Genomic DNA, 20,953 nt, shown 5'->3' with positions numbered 1-20,953 from the left:
AATCATTTGTACTTAAGGTTGCCTACCCCTGAGTTAGAAATTTAATTACTGACAAATTAAATTCTGAAATCTTAGCATTATTCTTAATTTGCTAATTTAATTAATAAAGGCATCAAATTCCAAATCATTATCAGATACTGTCTTTAATATTTTTCTTTACATTCATCCTATTAAAAACTTAAATCTTAGCATTATTCTGTTACTCTCAATTTGCTAATTACATTAATATAGACATCAAATTCCAAAGTATTATCACATACTGTGCTTAATATTTTTCCTTACATTTGCCCTGCATCAACTAAACATTTGACTATTTTTTAACCTTAACTATATCTATGATCTTGCACAATTCTAACAAATCTCCACTCAACTTCATTTAACTCAAGTTGAAAACATATTCTCAATTACAGACTTGGAGGCAAAATCCTGCATCTCTGGAAGAATTCTAGTAAATGTCTGCTGCATTGTCTAAACTCGAAAGAATCTTTCACAAGCTTTCAAAAGTGTGGTGGACAGAAAGGAATGCAATACTCTAGTTGTGCCTGATTACAGCTTTACAAAGGTCCAGTATATCTTCTTAGCTTCTGTACTCAGTATCTATATTTATAAAGTTCCATATTCCATATGCTATCGTCTCTACACTAATTACCCCCTATATACATTCTGGCACTTCTAAAGATTTATACATATGGATTTCCCAGTCCCTGATTCAGTACTCTTTAAAATATCTGTTGCATCTTGTCTCTTCACATCCCTCTCCAAAATTCAAAATCTTACACTTGTCTGTTTATTTCTCTCCCTCCCCCCCCCATATAGCCATGCATTTCCAATGAAGTAATACTAAAATTATACAGAAAATACCAAAGAAATGTACTATTTTTTGCTTCAATTACAAGCCCACAAATTACACTTAGAAATCTTCTGGCACCTGGCAGATAAAATTATAAATGCAAAAACTCGATTTTCTTGATAATGTAGGCAACAAGGAAATATACAATTTTTATAATATTTAATCAGCATCTTTATTCTAATAGGATTCTGACCATCTTCAACCATCCACACTTTTTAAAGAGTTATATTAGCAGTTTCTGCTGGTGATTTATTACTCACATATTTTCTTTTTGTAATTTATTTTTTATTTAAGTTCATAAGTGTGAAAAATTCTGATATAAAATTGCATGTGATTCATGTCATTATCAAAATGTTTCTTCCATAAATTGTAAATTCTCCCTGATGCAAAAGAGCATTATGGCAAGAACAAATTTCCAAAACAGATCTTATTTTTCAATAGTTTCAACCTGTGTAATATTGTCACACTTAAGATATAATGCTCTTATCATATTTTGTATGGTGTCTGTCATCTGTCTTTTATTTTTACAACAAGCTGTTGAGATTTCTTTTCAGAGTAAATTCTTGTATTCACCATTCTCACCTACTTGACCATTGAATCATCCATATCTTTATCCATAACTATGTCTACTTATTTGAACATATTTTTTCTCCAATATATACAAGTTCAACCTCTGCTGTGTTTCTAACTAAAATGTTCAGTTTGCTCTTTAGAAAAAATCATATTGATCAAAGGAATCTTCCAGAAAAAGTATAGAATCCATATTTTTGTTCTTTAAAATTTTCTTTATTTATATTGCATTAATTCTGGTTTCAAGAATTACACACTAGCCAACAGTAGTTTATATTTACATGCAGAAATTTGCTGCAGAAAATTTTAGTCACGAAAATATTCCTTATGGCCCAACTCATTTGTAATTAATATATCAACATCCCTCAATTAGTTTCTCCTATTTAAACATTAATAATCTTCAAAACAGTGGACATGAAATATTGATATGATGGTGTCCACTTATCCTTTGCATTTTCTAGCATTGCAAAATGTGCATATTGCAAAGACAGAAAAGGCTACTTTTTTTAAAAAGTCTTATTATAAGGCTGAAAACTACTGCAAGAAAAAATAATCTCCCCAATCCCAGCCCAAAAAATCAAAAAGCTTAGTAATAGCTATCTTACTAATTATTCTAACTGAATAAAACAAAACACAAACAGTTAGTCCTTCCATCAAATGTCAATTGTATACTGCCATTAATATTTACATAATTGTTTAAATACTTTACCATGAAGCTGCTTTAGCATTTGCATTACATTAAAATACAAATCAGAAGTTAAAAATGTTAAGAAATCTACTTATATTTACAAGAGTTCATCTTCAAGTGATGATCAGTGATTGAACACTATATACAGATGGTGAAACAGCTTAAAACATGAATGGTTTCCAATGTGAAGGCTGTATTAAAGGGAAATTTAAGTCCAAAGCCATAAAATGTAGCAATCAAAGGTATTTAAGAATATTTGTAAGTTACCTTTTGCTGTAATCTAATGGCAGGAGATATTACTGACATCTAAAGAAGAAATACTATGGTATGTTAATTATGAGATTTATATATACTGTCATATGTTTGGATAAATGTTCATGGATTATGCCCACTGATTACCACTGAGTAACTATAGTTGATCTATTTTGCAAATCAATTTGAAGTCTCCTAAGCATGTACTTAAAATTTCGCTTTCAACAGAGAAGGCAAAGGCTTCAAAATTAATTTAGTGAGATTTAATGCCAACTACAAATAGTAAACCCCCAAAATGAGCATTCTTTGCTATTGGCACTGACGGAGTTCCAAAACAGTTATTTTTCAGAAATGTTATTACAATGAACATATTAGAACACTTTGGGCCTGAGATGTGTCAAGCAATTTTCAATTAAAGAACCTCTCATATAATAGCACCCTTTTATTCATTCCTGACCTAACTTTTTTCCATATGATTTGTGCAGTTTTGGGATGTTTCTATGCATTGAAGACCATGATACAAAACCAAAATTGGTGCAGTTTCCTGAGATTTTGTGCAGAAAGCTACATGATTGATCCAGCAGATAAATATAAATATACCAGTAACTTGTAATATGTTTAATATTGAGAAAATGGGAAAATGAAACTGAAAGGAAAATAGAAATGTACACGCATAATACTGATGCTAGGAAAGCAGCTGCTTTGAAATCATGTCTTTATATAATTCATTCTTTAAGTAATATTTGTATATATGTAATATCTTGTCTTTAGTAATGTTACTAAAAAAGAAAAAAAATACTAAATAAACCAGTTTTGAGAAATGAGGTTTTTCCCTTTAATTTGACCTCCTTCTGTTGGTTGGGAAAGAGGAGAAATTTAATTCTCTCATTCAAAATGTGGCACAGGTGTAGTAGTTAAATTGTTTGATCCAGTGTTTTGAACTAATAGTTTAGACCCCAAAACTGAAATCCCATAATGGCAGTTGCAGAATTTAAATTTAGTTATGAATATGGAATTAAAAGGAAAAAATCCAATTTTTACAGACTTCACCATTTAAAAAAAAAAATTGCCAAATGTACTTTGGGGAGGTAGTATGCCAACTTGTATTTTTAAGCTCATCATCATGGATAACATTTAATCTCCTTCTGGTATGATACAACAGAAAAAGTATAAACCAGATGTTTCTGGGTACTGAATTTGGCAATGTTGCTCTTTCCCTCACAAAATAAACAGCAAGAAACTGGTGTCTAAGTTGGGAGAGCTGGCAAGCAATAGCTAGATGTGGTCAGAGAGACAATGTACCAGATTATTCTATCTCAATCTGTGTGTGCGTGTCCTGTTAAATTCATCCACCTAGGAGAGCAGCATAGCAATATGCAGGTGTAAAAGGATATTCTTGCTAATTTCATGCCATCTGAATAAGAAAACTAATTAATACCTACTGTATGAACTCAGCTTCTGAACCAATGCTTGTGATTGATATGTCTCTTTACTGAACAATAATTGAAAGAAGTACTGAAAAAGACAAGGCTACAGGATCTGGGAATGGGAATTCCACGCCCATTATCAAGAGCACCACCACAGATCAGTTGACTGAGTCTGCAGGAGGTAGTGAGTGAACTGATATGAGAGATAAAATGAACTAGCTTATCCTGATTGATCTACTTTTGAAATAGATAGAAATTAACTTTGCACAATTTCTGCTTCATATTGAGATCATCCTTTCATTATTTCATACCACACACTTCAATTGTGCAAAACAGTCAACTGAACAGATGGCATTGGTCAAAACCTGGCATTGATCAAAACCTGGCATTGATATGCTGCTGTGAATGAACTATCAAAGAACAACAAATCTACACATAGTCACAATCTTCACTTCCAGACAAAGCTTCAACTTTACTATTGTTAACATATCAGGGGATCAGTACTGATGCAATAATTGTAAAAATATGAGGGAAGAAGCAGCAGGTTTACCCTGAAATGTGATCCCAATCTGATAAAGATGAACAGAGAGCTCATGAGCAGATAACTCATGAGCAAAATAGAACTGATATGCAATAGACAGATTTACCTGCTTTCCAATCTTGTGGTATCTAGTCATAAAAAGTGACAGATAATTACACAAACAACCCCCCCCCCACCCCAAAGATAGCTGAATAAACATTCGTCTATCAGTAATGGCAAACAACACCATGAGAGTGCTAAAGATATGACTGGAATATTTACAAATATATTCAGCCAGAAATGCTAAGTGGATGATTTATCTCAACTTCCTCCTGAGATCCCACCATCTCAGAAGCTAGTTTTCAGCCAACGTGATTGACTTTAAGTTGCTGTGAGTACTGGATTCAGCAAAGTCCACATGATCAGACAGCATCTGATCTACAGTACTGAAGACCTGTGGTCCAGAATGAACTGTTGGCCAAGCTGTTCCAGTACAGTTACAAGACTACCATCTACTCAATGGGGAAATTACCCAGAAATATTCACAAAGACAGGACCAAAACCAATGCAGCTAATTACCACTTCTGTCTATCTACTCCCAATCTGCCAGAGAATGAGTAAAAATGTCACTGACAGTGCTATCAAACATTCCTTACTCAGCCATGCTGTTTTGGGTATCATCAGTAACATCTGATTGCAGACTTCAAAACAGCCTTCTTCTAAATTCGAACCAAAGAGTAGAATTCCATAGGTGATATGAGAGCAATTACCCATGATATCAAGTCAGGATTTAACCAAGTGTGTGACCAAGGAGCCTTGGTGAGATATGAGCATCAAGACATAAGCACTTCAATAGATGCAAGGCTTATATTGAACAATGTAGCTGTGTTTGGAATAAAATGGTAATAATAGCTAATCAGCCCAGCCCCAGGACATTACTGCAAGAATGGAACAGCCCCAAGACTAACAATCTCAAGTTCTTAATAAATAACCTTCCTTCTATCATAAAATTAATGAGGATTTTCACTAAGTTTTGCAATGTTACATTCCACTCTTCAGAAATAGTAGTCCTCAACTGTATTCAGATAAACCTAGACTTCATTTGCTATGGAGTAATAGCTGACAAGTAGCAGCCACACACAAGTGTTAGGCAACACGCATTTCCAACAAGAGAAAGCCAACAATGTAATTTAATATTACAATGATACTACACCATGAACTTCCTGGGAGCTGCCATTGACCAAAAGCTCAAATGTATGTGCTCCCTGAAGATTTCCCATCACCTACAAAACAAACTGTTCCATTTATCTACAGCAGTTCCTATAACACATAAAACATTCAACACTATCTTACGCAAAGCAGCATACTTAATTGGTCCCCATACAGTCAGCGAAATATTCATTCCATCATCTACCAGAGCACAACAGTTGCAGTATATATAATCTACAAATGACATTTAATCACCTCACTGTAACAGTACTTCTCAAAGCTCCATCTTCTGGCAGATGGAAGGCAAGGTCTTCAGATGTATGAGAACACCAGCACTTACTCCTTACTGTGTTGCACACCATCCTGTCTTAGAAATATATTACAGTTCCTTCAGCATCACTGAGTGTAAATCCTGAATGTGTTTCCGGAAGGAATACAACAGCTCAAGGCAGTACCTTTCTCAAGGGAAATTTTGCATGGAGAAGTAGTTTTGGACTTTTTGTTCATGATCCAGAAAAAGATTCAAAATCAGCACTAATCTTTTCCACAGAACACTACTTTTCAAATTAGATATTTGTTATTTGATCTTTTATTTTTCTAGTATGTAATCAAGATAAGCTGCCTTTTGAGCACAGTGCAACAACGAATGTAATGAACAACCGACCTGCCAGTAGACATTGGGTGATATACAATGACTGCATGGGCTAAATGTGAAATCATCTTTGAAACTTGGGAAGAACTCTGATTCAGATATATTACTTACAATATTAGGAGATAGAAAATAAATAAAATGGTCTTAATTTCCTGAACCTAAAGGAAATTGGGAAATATTTCTTGGGGGAAAACATGAAAAGTGCTGAATAATTGAAATTTCTATCAAAATTTTCAAGTGTATAAAAAGGATTTTTTTGTCCGACTCTGTGAAGTACAATTGGGATGAGGAAGAATAAACTCTGGGATCACCATATTTAGCCACATTCTAAGTGTATTAACAAAAATAGTATCCTGTGTGCTACATGAAGTGACCAAATCAATTCTCAATCTCATATTTGACAATAAAAATGAAAAATAAACAATTACTACATTTTAAAATGTTGTGGCAAATATCCAATTCATTTTAAATTTCAATATTTATCTGCTTGTTATTATGAAACATTTGCTGCTACTTACCATTTTCTTAATGCTAGATCTATTCATCCAATTCAGTTTCTACTATGAAAAGATATCCAAGGTCATGATGATCATTGACTTGTTTAAGGGTGATGATGGATTGGAATTTTCACTAGATGCCTGTAAAATGATGCAAGTGAAGTGAGTTTTCAGTTCCATTTTTATAGAGAATTTAGATACCTTAAATAAGGTTGAAGCCTATGACATCAATTTCCTTTTCCTACCTGAAAACTACATATTACAAAATTTTCTGTAAAAATGTTCCATAACCATCCAAAGACTAAACCAGCAAGTAGTCAAAACTTTAGCAAATGTGATATTGCATTCTTTGACATATATTTTGATGATGATGTATTGCTTAATGATTATTATTGACAATTTCTATAATAGCTAATACCAGGTGTGCTGTCTGGTGGACAATGCTGAAATGTCTGAATTTCTGCTAATTTTAGTAGACAATACAGAAAAGTAATCAAATGTCTCTCAAATTGTAGATAAAGGAAATTTCTACCTTTCACTTCAAGCTATTTTAGTTTAATAGATTTGTTCCCCTCATCATGAAAATCAAAATTGCAGATGCTGGGAGTCTTAAATAAGAAACAGAACACAGTAAGTGCTCTGCAAAGTCAGGCAGCTTTCATGGATGTTGAATTAGAGTTAATGTTTCCATTTGAAGACTCATTTGACTGACTGAAGGGTTTTTGACCTAAAATATTAGCTTTATTTCTCTTTCCATAGATGCTGGGTGACTTGCTATAGATTTCCAGCATTTTCTGTCTCACTGATAGCTTAGTCAATTATTTAGTACATTCAACCTTTCTAACAATATTCCAAATGAACTACGTACAAGCTGTTGATGTACTGTATTTGGCCATTCCAGACACAAAAAACCCATCAATTTCCTAATATCATGCAAGTAAATATCAGAGATCAAATTCATTTACCTCTACAATCAAAGCAAATTCTGGAAATGCAAGATACTGCTAACAACTGTTGATGCTATTGCCAAACTATATTTCAGTTCCCATTTTATTTTAGCATTGGTTAAAATGAAAATTAAAAATGGAACATTTTGGCATTATTATTATTGTGCCCTGCTGGATTGATTAACTTATGCAGCATTTGTATGAAAATAGTGTTTTGAGTTCTTTACAAATTCAAATTTGTAATGACTGAAGTGGTGTTCCATATAATGTACGGTGCATGTACCATGTAAATATGTAACACAGTTTTTCACATTGGTGCTTGCTTGAAGCATTTTTGCAGGTCAATATTAGATGAACAACTTCAGCTGCTGGTTACTTTTACTGTTGCCAAACATCTGGGGCAAAAATCAAATTTGATTTGTAGTCACAACCCCAAAGTACACAGTTTAAGAAAATACTGTAACGCATACTAAATCCCTGGATCTCTCTAAGTACCAAAATGTTTCGTGTTATTTTTTCCTTATAATTCTCTTTGTATGCTTGATGATTGTTAAGTTAGTTACTCATATCCATTCCCTTTATAATGCTGATAATTCCTAAGAAAGATACCAAGCATTGCTTATGTAAATATTTACTAAGTATTGAAGTCAAATTAATGGGCGAATCTGCAAAATAACTAAAAATATACTACCAGCTCACAAATGTTATATATGTATGTGTATATAGATATATATATCTATATACACACACACATACATATATATATACATATATATTTATATATACATATATATACACACACGCACATATATAGTACACATGCACACACACACATATATATATATATATTTACAAGTGCTCTGAAACACACTACAATTGGTGTAATTGTATTAATGTGTTTCCAAGCTCTTTTTAAACACGTAACATCCAAATTGCTGGCTTCGTGTGGAAAATGGATGCTAAAACTAATGAAAACTTTATATGGTCAGATTTATCGCTTCATCCTACTTTAAAAAAATTTGGTTCACTTTATGGATTTACTCAAATAAGAAATTTGATAGAATCTCCCCAGCCTAATTTCACTGCCTGTAGAAAATTATTAAAACACATATCAATTAAAATTAACTTTTTCACTGCACTGAAACCATACTCAATTACTGAAAGACACAGTTTGTGCAAAGCTACACCACTTGGATGCTCCTGAAATTCAGAAATAGTTACCTTTTCACTAGTTTGATTCTAAATTAGGTAATGAAAAAATAAAGTGAATGTCTTCATACAATATTCAGGTGCCCACCGCAGCACATATTTTCATTGTCTACTTATCTACACCAGATCTTAGTTTAGACATAACTGCATTACATAAATCCTTTTGAGTGTACAAAATAATTTTAACTATAAAAATAAGTTTTGCACTTGTTAATGTCTCCTTGAATATCTTTTACCTGTCTAAGTTACAGTGCTGATATGCCCCCATATAACAATGGACCAATGACAATTTTGTTGCTGATTAACAGATGATGCAATTAACTTTTTGACACAATACAAAATCTTTTTTTTATAAAAGCTTACAGGAAACCAACTTTTCTCATATTTACATGAAACAGAACTAAAAGTTCTCCTTACAAATGATCCATGAAAATAGAATTATATTAACTCAAGTAGAATGTATTTAACTCTAAGCACTTAAAATCATTGCACATTGACATTTGTCATAAATATATTTTCTGTATGGCCATAATTTCAACTATGTTTCCCGTTTTTCATGGGACCATGTAGAAGGAAAAGAGAATTGTTCGACCAGAAACATTGCCTGCAATTTAGTGAAAGAAACAAAATGTTCTAATAAATTTTTAAAAAAACATTATATTTTGGCATATCAAAAATTATTAAAACACAAAGTTGATATGATTCTAAGAGTTCATTGCTTCTGGTATCAGTGGAGAATAGTGTTGAACCATTATTGGCTCCCATTGGTAAATTTTCTATTATAGAGTTAAAAGCCAAAATGTGGTTTTTATTTATGGTCATGATGGGTACCAACAGATCAAAATGTTTTCAAATCATCACACAAATAGATGTATGAAACAATTCCTTCTCTAATTTCCAGGCTAAAAATTAGTGAATGAATAGTGGACTTTCCTTGCCATACTGAGTAAAGATTGGAACACTTACTAATTATTTATACAGTACATGGGGATTTCTTTATGGTGGGCTAACTGATAATCAATCAGCTGTAAAATGTCTGCTAATTTTAAAGGTTACTGGTCATCCACATTTTGAAACTTGGGAATTTACTATTAAATTTGGTCTTTAGTATACATGAGGCATTTATTAGGTTTTCACCTTCTTAATAATGTAAAATATTTCCATGCTAATTTGAATGTGGTAATGATATAATTTTCAAAGGCAATGCAAAAATTCTTTGATACAATCAACATTTTCATTTGAAATGCTCTGTATACAAATATGGTATCTCTTTAGGATTTGGATTTGATATAATTTTACAAGATCTGTAAGAGGCAAATGTGGCATTGCAACTCCTGTTCTACGTAATTTTGAAGGTCTACTTTAAACTTTGTATCCTGATATCTTCAGTTTGAACAGTTATTTCTTTTTCAGTTTACATGAATAGCAGCTCTTAATCACCCTGCATGCATCGTTGCCTCTCAGCCATAAGTATGAAGGCTGTTTTGACAAACTAGCACTGTGTGTTGAACATGCTCATAATGATATAAAATATATTTCAAGTTACTGCTGAATCATAACTGAGAATCAAGAGTAATTTTTACTCTTAAATGAAAAAATTACAGCTCAATCATCAATTGAACCTTTTAAATAAACACATTTTGATGTGATAGCCATGTGGACAGATCTGAGGCAGATACATTATAAAAAGGAAAATATTACTTAATAATTTCAATGCGATAAACAGAATCACAGACACGGCAAAATGTTTCAATTAACATAACTTAATCAATGAAGAGTTCAATAGAGCCAGCCATTTAGGAGTTAAAGTGCATGCAAAATTTGTTCTGAACAACCTCATATTCAAAACGATGGTTCCAACTTGTTGCAAAACAAATAAAATATGTAAAGGTACTGTCTGTGTACATTCTTCAGCTTAATTCACATAATACAGCCAGTAGACTACATTGAAAAATCCAAAAACGAGGGGAAAAATCATCCGTGACCACTTGTCAATGGCATTCACATCAGTCAAATCCGGGATATTAATTTTCAATTGGGAAGCACGTCTCCGTAGCCTGCTCTTCTTTTGGGCTACATGTCTTTCCAAGGCGCCCCTGCCAAAATTGTGCCTGGACAGTCCTGCCTTCCTGTACTGAATACCAGAACTATCGTATGGCATCATGGTACTTCTGGGATCACCGATACCCATTGAAATCTCAGCAGCACTCATTTCATTCTTAATCTCCAGTGTGCTGAGGAGAATATTTTCATGTGGATCCATCTACAGGAGAAGAAAATAGCAATTTGTAACATCAAGAAACATTTTCTTATTAAGCTCATTTTCTTAAAACTTCAATAGTTTATTTGAATTGGCTGAAGACATATCTTTACAGCTTTAACTAGATTCTGATTCCCATTTAATATTAAAAAGTACTATCCTATAGGTAGTCTAAGAACTTGAGCTTTTTCCCCAGATAGTTACCATACACAGAGCTGTAATTTTCTAACTTTACTAGAATGACATAAAAAAAAATCATGCTTGTTACTGATATAAAACAATATTTCATTGAAATACAAAACAACTTTCATTTGTGGAGTTTAAAAAAAAAGATACCTAAAGACACTTCATAGGGTGATATTAAGTACAAAATTCATACTAACCACTTAAGAAAGTATGGGGACAGATGATCAAAAGTTTGGTTAAAGACAGACTTTGAGTACTTTAAAGGAAGAAGTGTTCAAAAGATTGGGAAATTTGGGGAAGGAGCTAAGAGCCTTAGAAGAGAAAGCTATCAAAAAAACAGCATAACTTTTGGGAGTGCCATAATTGCAGGAATACAAGTATCTTAGAGGATTTCTACAGCTTCAAAGATTACAAGGAAAAAGGATGGAAAAAAACAAGAAAAGATGTGACAGAATTTTTTTAAATTAGTTTTTGTTTAACCAGAAGTCAGTGTTAGTTAGAAAGCACAGATAATAAGTGGAAAAATGACTTAGTGTAATTTACAAAACAAAAGCAAGGACATAGTTTACTTCACGCATATAGAGATTAGAAAGTGGGAAGCCAGCTAGGTGTTGGAATAGTAGTCTAGCTGTAAAAAAATGTAGGAGATGCAAGCTGCAGAAGGCCTACAATTTATTTAGATCATGATATAATTTTCTTCTAACTTGATAGATTTTAAGTATTTGCTGATGATCTGACAATTTAAATTCTTTAATAATTAACTTGAAGATATTTAGTTGTAAAATCATAAGTTCATATAACAGAGAAGGTCCTATTGCCATATGTGCTGATCATCAAGCATCCAGTTACAATAATACCATTTTATTATTTCCACATTCCCTCTAACTCCCTCCAGATTCAATGCATAGTGGCTAATTAATCTGCCAATCTACATACTTCTGGGATGCAGGAGGAAGCTGGAGTAGCTAGAGGAAACCCATGCAATTATGGGGAGAATGTGCACACAGACTTCACTAGAAATCAGGATACAATCCAGGTCACTGGAGTTGTAGGGTTGCAGCTTCACCCAAATTTTCTAAATCTATTCTTTCATTTTAAAGTTCTATTTTTATATACTTGTGTAAAATATGACTATTTAAAAAAAATAATTTTTAATATTTTGAATAATGTTCAATTTGTGAATAACAGAAATTCACAGATATTCAAAGGATTTTGACAACTGGTAATTCTGGGGCCATGGCTTAACAAGCTGGGAGAAGGTGAAGTTCCTCCAGCATTTTGTGCGTGTTGTCTGGGAGGAGGGTTTACAATTATGTGAGGGCATTACCACTCATAGCAGAAATACTGTGCTTAGAGTTCATAGGATCCAACTTTGGTCACTAAGTTACTAGAGGAGTACAGGCAGGTAAGTTTGAGTATAGGCAACACACCAATCAGAGCCAAATCAATCTGTGCATCACTGACTTAACTGCTTAGACTCAGCAGCATGTATGCATAATAACGATAAAGGTCAGATACATGCTTTACAATTTACCCATCATTTCTAACTTTAGAATCAGAATTAAGTCTATTATCACTGACAATACTTCATGAAATTTGTGGCTTTGTGGCATCAGTACAGTGCAAATGAAAAAAAAATTACTACAAGTTACAAGAAAAATAAATAAATAAAAGTGCATAAGTGGGGTAATGTTTATGGGTTCATGGACCTTTCAGAAATCTAATAGCAGAGGAGAAGTTGTTCCTAAACTGCTGAGACTGAGTCTTTAGGCTCCTATACCACCTCACTGATGGTAGTAATGGCACCAACACAGTTTACCTTACTCTGGGCTTATCTGCATTTCTAATGATGAGCAAGTAACAATACCAATAGTACCTCTTATTCAGCATATTTCACTAAACAGATGAATGCCTAACTAGAACAGTTGATGTTGATGAAAATGTTAATGGCACATAAACATGCATTTCCATTGTATCTGCTATTATGATGATAGGGTGAACATAAGCAAGAGAAAGCAAAAGACAGTAAATATACTCAGCAGTTCAGGCAGCACCTATGGAAAGAGAAACAAAGTTAATGTTTCAGGTTGAAATTTCTTTTTCATAAGTGAGAAGAATAGGAGAGAAATAAATAGGACAAAGGAAATATTTTTGATAGGTTGAAGACAGGGTTCCCATAGTAATAAGCTGTTAATGAAGTATTTGGCAGATAGGTTCACAAAACATCAATTCTCTGGCATCCAATGCTCATGATATGGCCTCTTCTACATTGAAGAAACTAAAATCAGGCTGGGTAACCACTGCACAGAGAACCTGCCTTCATCTTACATGTATTACCTGGAGCATCCAGTGGTCTGGTCAGTTTAATTCTGTGCCCCACACTCACTCTGATTCATTTGTCAGAAGCCTGCTGCACAGTTATAATGAGGCTCAATGCAAACTTGAACAACAGCACCTTTGTGACTGGGTATGTTATGTTGTGTATTTCATATTTCAATAATATTGTAAATATATTGTTTGATTAAGCATTCTTTGTTCTTTACATAATGCATTGCGGGTTATATGTAAAAGTATGTGAATGGTATACGTCATCACACCATCATGTCACACTTAAAGTAAAAACAAAGTTTATATGCACCTGACTCCCTTGCTTTTCTTTTAATTAGTTTTATGGGAGTTACAAACATAACAGTGGTGACACAGAAGTTTTAAACAAAATCAAGATGACTACCAACCTGCTAAAGAACAGTGAGGTGATTGAGTTAAAAAAAATTGCAGCACATTTCTTTTTCCTTTGCAAGAGGAGAAAGATGTTCAAGTTTAAAAAAAAAGGAAAAAAAATGGATGAATTTATGGGCTCCAATAGTGAGTACCAGATAATAATAATCATAAATAAAAAGGAGAAATGATTGTCTAAATCAGAAAGATAGACACATTTGATTGCACAAGAGATAAATGGAATATGTATACTGTACATCAACCATTAGCCTGGATATCGTTCTTCTTTTCTCTCTCTGGATCTATTTCAATCCCTTTCTTTTTCTTTCTCACATTCCTCCTCTCTACCTCTTCCTTCTTTTTGCTTCTTCTAGTTTGTGTATCTTGATCTTGGGAAGTTCCACTTAGTTCACTGGAATATTCTCTTATTTCCTGAATTCTTCTGTTTACAAATTTAAGAAAAACTTGTGTCTTTCCTTCCAAAGAACAAGTACTGGCTGCTTTTTGCTCAAAGCATGACCGTCTTGCTGTATGTGCTGGACAGGATACATTACTCAATATTCCTCTACATTTTTATTAGTTTAAACATTTCACTCAACTTTAACAGGTTAGTAGCCGTCTCAGGTTCATTTAAAAATATCTTGTTGCTAATGTTATGTTTTGTAACTTCAAAACATTAAATTAATTCAAAGAAAACATGGTAGTCTGAAGAATTCAGGTGAATCCTTGAATTTACTTCAAGTGAGGTGTGTACATATCATGTGGTAGCATAATGACGTATACAGTTAATGTATTTTTACACATAACCCGTAATTAATTACTTAAATGACCAAGAATGCTTTATCAGCTAATATATATACAAGATTACTCAAATATTATTGAAATATTAGATATATAACAGCCTTCATACAGTCTTAGGTTTACACAGGCACCCTAAATGGCAGGAATGTGCAACAGAAACCCCAGATCTCCCATTTTTACCAGCACTGGAATGAATGTGGCCTTGACAGAGTTCACGCTTTGTGGGAATTGAGAGTTGTTGTACCATCCAAGCTGAGAGTTAGTGTTGGAGGAGCTACATGTTGTTTTTGTAGGTGTAGTCAAGATGAAAGCATTGGCTCAAAGCCTTGTCTGGTGGCATGGGATAGATCAGCAGATCAACTAGCTGACCATGCACTGTATCGGATGCCAATAAATTCAGAAGGTGCTCAGCGCAGTCAGAACCACATCTTGCAGTCTCAGAGTCAACTCCTCCAATCACCACAGAGGAGACTTCAGAACTTGAGATTGTTTCACAGCTAAGCAGCGTGTATGTCATACACACACACATGTGTGTATATATATATAGAGAGAAAGTGAGTGAGAGAGAGAGAGAGAGAGAGAGAGAGAGAGAGAGAGAGAGCGAGAGCAGTCTGTTACATATTTGAGTTGAGTCGCAATCTATATTGATTTGGTTTATTACTAAGTAGGCAGGAATGTTGTGTATTTAATATTTTAGTAATATTTGAGTAATATTGTCAACTATATTCTTTGATTAAGCATTCGTTTACAGGTTATTTGCAAAAGTACGTACATGAATGGCTTACATCATCATGCCACCACGTCATATGTGTGTCTCACTTAAAGCAAAAATGAAATTTACACATATGTCCTAAGCTCCCTTGTTTCTCTTTTAATTAGTTCAATGTTTTGGAGTTACAACATGGTAGTAGTCTGGATTTGATAAAAAAAAATTAACAATTTCAGGTAACTTGCTACTACTGTTTCTGAATCCTCCAGTTTGGTTCCAAAGTAACACACCCACACAGAGTGCTGGAGGAAGTCAACTGGACAAGGAGAATCAATAGAAAGGAATAAAGAGTTGACATTTAGGGCTGAGACCCTTCATCGGGACTGAAAAGGAAAGAGGAAGAAACCAGAATAAGGTGACGGGAGGGGAAGAACTACAAGCTTGAAGGTGATAGGTGAAGGCTCACTTCAACCCCCCTTCCCCACCCACCTACCTTTCCCTTCACCTGATTTCATCAATCACTTTCTAGCTTGTACTCCTTCTCCTCCACTCACCTTTTTATTCTGGCTTCATCCCCCTTCCTGACAAAAGTTCTTATCCTGAAATGTCAATTTTTTATTCCTTTCCATTGATGCTGCCTGACCTGCTGAATTCCTCCAGCATTTTGAATGTGTTACTCTGGATTCTTCGCATTTGCAGAGTCTCTTGTGGTTAGTCCTGTTACAAGTAATCTATCTCTAACATCTAACTCCATTTTGCTCTCTCAACTACTCTGTCTGATCTGTTAAGTATTTCACATGTTTCTTTGTTTCCCTCATTAATCTATCAACCAGATGACTTCTGTAATAGATGATCACCATGAGCAATTCAGGCCACAGCTGATCACAGATATCCACTATCGATCCATTTTTACCCCCCACCCCCCGTTTCAACTTAAAAGCAATTTTTTTCTGCTTCCCAATTCTAATGAAGAATCTAAAATATTGTAAGTTAGTCTCTTTCCATAGATGCTATTTGACCTGCTGAGTGTTTCCAGTATTTTTTGCAGCTTTCTAGCATCTTCAGTTTTTGATTTTCATTAGGGATAGGAAAGTAAAAAAAAGATAAATCCTATCATTTCTGCCCTATGGGTGACAAAAGATTCAGCATCACAATAAACAAACTGGCAAAGGCAGATGATTAACAGACTATTGAACTATTGAAATATGTGATCTTTGCTTTCAACAGGTCGCAGGCAAACTGCTAGTATATATATGCATTTGTAGCTGAGAGACTGATGGTAGATGGAAAGGAATGAATACCATTATACAATTCCCTCTTTTTCTTTACAACAAAAAATGCTCTACTTCCTAATGATATATCATTTAAAACAGAGGTTCTTAAAGTTTTTTTTACAATGACCCAAAAGCAACTTTCAAAATTTTCATTAATAGTGATAATTCCATTGCAGATTAATTATAATACATCAGAGCCCCATCTAAATGAAAAACCATAAATGTTGTAGGCATGGAAGGCAAGAGTGGATAATGCTAGACTGTGAAAATAAAAAAAACAAATCATAGAACAAAAATTTTTTAGTATCAATACACCTGTATACAGCAACAAGCTGATCATACACTCTTCTGCAGCATCCCCATCCCTAACCCTTTCATTTCACAGTCAGCCCTAGCCATAACCCAGTCTATCAATCAATTCCCTTGTCTCTTAATCTCTATCCATAAATATTCTCCCCATCTCTCTTTCCTACTTCAATACCTGGTCTCCCAATCCCTCACAATCATTATTCACACTCTAGCCATTTACTCTTTACTGGGCTGAGGCACTCCCTGATTACCACCCTCTCTTAGTCCCCTGTCCCATGCACTATAGCACCCAGGCTCTCTGGTCTAGTGTGAACTCCATTCTATCTCCCTTACAAGTTTCCCCAGAAAAGTTTCTTGAAGCTCTGACTTTCCATTTAATGCCAGCTGCTTTTGGTAGTGCATATTCATGCAATGCATTGCAAATAGCATAGGATATGATGTTCAAGATGGGGTCAACCAATGAAGCAAGCAGTGCCCACAGAATGAATCCACCCCCATTCTTTAGTACAGCATATAACCCACTGAAGGGTGATTGTGACCTTCACAGTCATGCTTGTGTTAAGAGCCACTGATTTTTAAGCATTCACATCCAAAAACACTAATTATAGAGCTCTGGGACATCTTTTAGTCTGACATCCTCTTTCAAGATACTACCTTTGCTTCTGCTCTTATCTTCTCATTGTTCGCTTTTGCTGCTTTCTCTGCAATCTTTTTCTGCCGCTGTGGTCCTCTTCCAAAAAAGATGTAGTTTACCAGTGCATACTCCAGAAGGGCCAAAAACACAAACACAAAGCAGCACATCAGGTACATATCAATAGCTTTAACATAGGGGATCTTTGGAAGAGTCTCCCGGAGATGGGTATTGATTGTAGTCATAGTAAGTACCGTGGTAATACCTGGAAAGTATTATGTAATAATTCTGAATGCGTGATTATCAACATTTATAACTTTCATTTTCCTATCAGATAGTACTGTATATAATACTGAACTAATTAGATCATTGAAGTAGTCTTATAAAGTAGATTTAAGATATTATAAACAATATGTTTGAAGAGACTGAAAATAGTTCAGTAATGTGCAAATAATTCAGTAACAAGAAATAATTTCCACTGGCATTAACTCCATGATGAACTTTACTATAAATTTAGACAATATAATTTTCCATTGCTGTTAATAAACCAAAGAACTCACTATGTTGTGTATCTTTTGTAAATTTCACATGGATATTATTGTAATTGACTGGTAAATTACACTGTACATATTTCAATGGAAATAGAACTGGGTTTTTAAAATATATACATCATATGCATAATTGTTGAAACAGTGCAAAAAAGCACCAAGTACAATTTTTTTCCAGAAAGAATATTGAAAATTGTCAGCAAATAATTTCAATTAGACTACTGTTGTATTCTGTATTTTAAGAGCCTGAAATTATTACCTGGTAAAGAAGATTAAACCATAAACTTTAAACACTGCACAAGAATGGCCCAATTTCCCTATTGATTATTCTCTGCATCCTGTTCTTCTCTGCAAAATACTACCACCTGTTAATAAAAAGTCCCTCAACAACTAAATCATATGATCCAAAATCTAACTTGCTCATTTTCTTAAAATTAATGAACAATATACTTAAAAAAATAATCTGCATAATCTTTTTTTTCTTGCACTGAGTAAATTGATCTGAGGTTGGCATGAAACAGGTACAGTAGTAATTTTGAAAGCAATACAAGCTGACCTTGGATGGGGACAAATGTTTGGAATAACTACCCCTACCCCTTAGAATCAAAGGAGAACACCAGAGCTGTTTATGGGCCTCCCCTAAAAATTCATCCTTTTTGGTCTGAAAGACCTCCAGAGAATTTATGCCTGTTGAGTCTCTAAAATCATTAGAGCAGATTAGCTTAATTATCTTGAAGGAATTTCATGACGTGCTGGTAGATTGGCTCCATTATGAGGTGCAAATCTTATTAAAAATTTCCTTCTGTTCTCAGTCCTTGAGAAGATTCTGCTTCATTTTAGGAAAGCCAAATATCTGCTGGCAAACAATTAACTTCTTGTCTTTTTTTTCAAAATTACATTTGAAATAATTGTCCTAACAATGAATAAAATGTTATATTGGTCCTTGGTAGTAAGGTTTGCTCTTAAATCATTATGCAGATTTGGAATCTAATGTTAGTCAAAGGCACAGAAAAAAACACCAGGAGGCACAGAAATATGGAAGTGTGATTAGTTGACATTTTTGTGCAAGCTTCAGAGTAGTTTGATCAGCAACCTTAGTTTGAAATATGTTTTTTATTCTGCTGCTTGGGACAAACAGATGCTATGATAATTAGCAATAAAGGGAAGACAGGAACTGTGCTATAACAGAGAATTGGGATTATGTTTATTGATAGCAAATTGATATAGCAATTCTATATATTGGTATCCAACTCTTCCCAGTTTACAACTCAATTTGCAAATGTGTAGCATTTAGCACGCTGCAGCAAAATCATGAGACCAACTCTCCTGAATACTGGAATAATCCTCCAACCAGTCCAGTTTTCATGTTTGATCTCTCAAGGGAATCAATCCACGTAACTACGGTCAAAGAATTTGTAATAACAGATTTTATAAACATTATATTATTTGTAAAAATAACACCTTGATCCATTGGCTGGATAATGGTTGTTATGCTCAGCAGCAAATACACAACCTTGACAATTGAATGAAGTGCAGAATGCCCAGGAGTATTATCAAGAATTAATAAAATATTGAATGGTAAATACTTGGAAGCACAGTATCTTTCCAATCGAGGAATAAAATGGTTCATAAACCATAAGTCCATAAGATAAAGGAGTAGAATTAGGCCATTTTAGCCCATCGAGTATGCTCCTCCATATCATCATGGCTGATCCAATTTTCCCCTCAGTCTCAATCTCCTGCCTTCTCCCTGTATCCCTTCATGCCCTATGCAATCAAGAATCTAACAACCTCTGCTTAAAATAAAGATGACAATGGCAAAGACTTCCACAGATTCACTACTTTCTGGCTAAAGAAATTCCTCTGTATCTCTAAAAGACTCAATATCCTCTGGTCTTGGACTCTCCCATCATAGGAAATGTCCTCTCCATATCCACTCTATCAAGTTCTTTCACCATTTGATAGGTTCCAATTAGGTCACCCCTCATTTCATCTGAATTCTAGTTGATACAGGCCCAGAGCAATCAAATGATAAACCATTCAATCCTGAACCTCCTTTGAAGCCTCTTCAGTTTCAGCACAACCTTTCTAAGATAAGGGGCCCAAAACTGATTACAATACTCCAAGTGAGGTCTCACCAGTGCTTTACAGCTTTACAGGGTCTCAACATTACATCCTTGCTTTTATATTCTAGTCCTCTGGATGTTAATGCTAATTCCACATTTGACTTCCTCACCACAGACTCAACCTGCAAATTAACATTTAGGGAATCCTTCACAAGGACTCCAAAGTCCCTTTGTATATTAGTTTGTTTTGTATTTTCTCTCCATTTATAAAATAGTCAACCCTTTAATGTCTTCTACCAAAGTGCATGACCATTCACTTCTTGACACTGAATTTCATCAATTTCACATTTCTGTGATCTTTGATCATTCTCCTAATCTATCCCAGTCCTTTTGTAGCCTCTCTGCTTCCTCAAAATTGCCTTTCCCTCCTGCTATCTTTATTATCATCCACAAACTTAGCCAGAAAGCCATCAATTCCGTCAACCAAATCATTGGCATATGACGTAAAAAGAATTGGACTCAAAACATACCCCTGTGGAACACCACTAGTCACCAGCAGCCAACCTGAAAAGGCTCTCTTTATTCCCACTCTTTGCATCCTGCAAATCAGTCAGTGCTTTATCCATGCTG

General features: G+C 34.3%; 1 protein-coding gene across 1 annotated transcript in view; it reads right to left on the bottom strand.

Annotated features, from left to right (window-relative positions):
• Positions 1-1,614: 1,614 nt before the first annotated feature.
• Positions 1,615-20,953, bottom strand: part of LOC140739195 (gamma-aminobutyric acid receptor subunit beta-2) — a 185,969-nt gene continuing 166,630 nt past the window's right edge. Inside the window, exons 8-9 of the mRNA XM_073067265.1 lie at positions 17,733-17,974; positions 1,615-11,084 (exon numbers count right to left, since the gene is read on the bottom strand). Coding sequence (XP_072923366.1) covers positions 10,737-11,084; positions 17,733-17,974 — 590 coding nt within the window. The 3' untranslated portion in view covers positions 1,615-10,736. The remainder of the gene's footprint in view (positions 11,085-17,732; positions 17,975-20,953) is intronic.

Source organism: Hemitrygon akajei, chromosome 15, assembly GCF_048418815.1.
Source record: "Hemitrygon akajei chromosome 15, sHemAka1.3, whole genome shotgun sequence".
Taxonomy (NCBI): domain Eukaryota; kingdom Metazoa; phylum Chordata; class Chondrichthyes; order Myliobatiformes; family Dasyatidae; genus Hemitrygon; species Hemitrygon akajei.
This window is presented reverse-complemented; position numbering and strand designations above follow the sequence as displayed.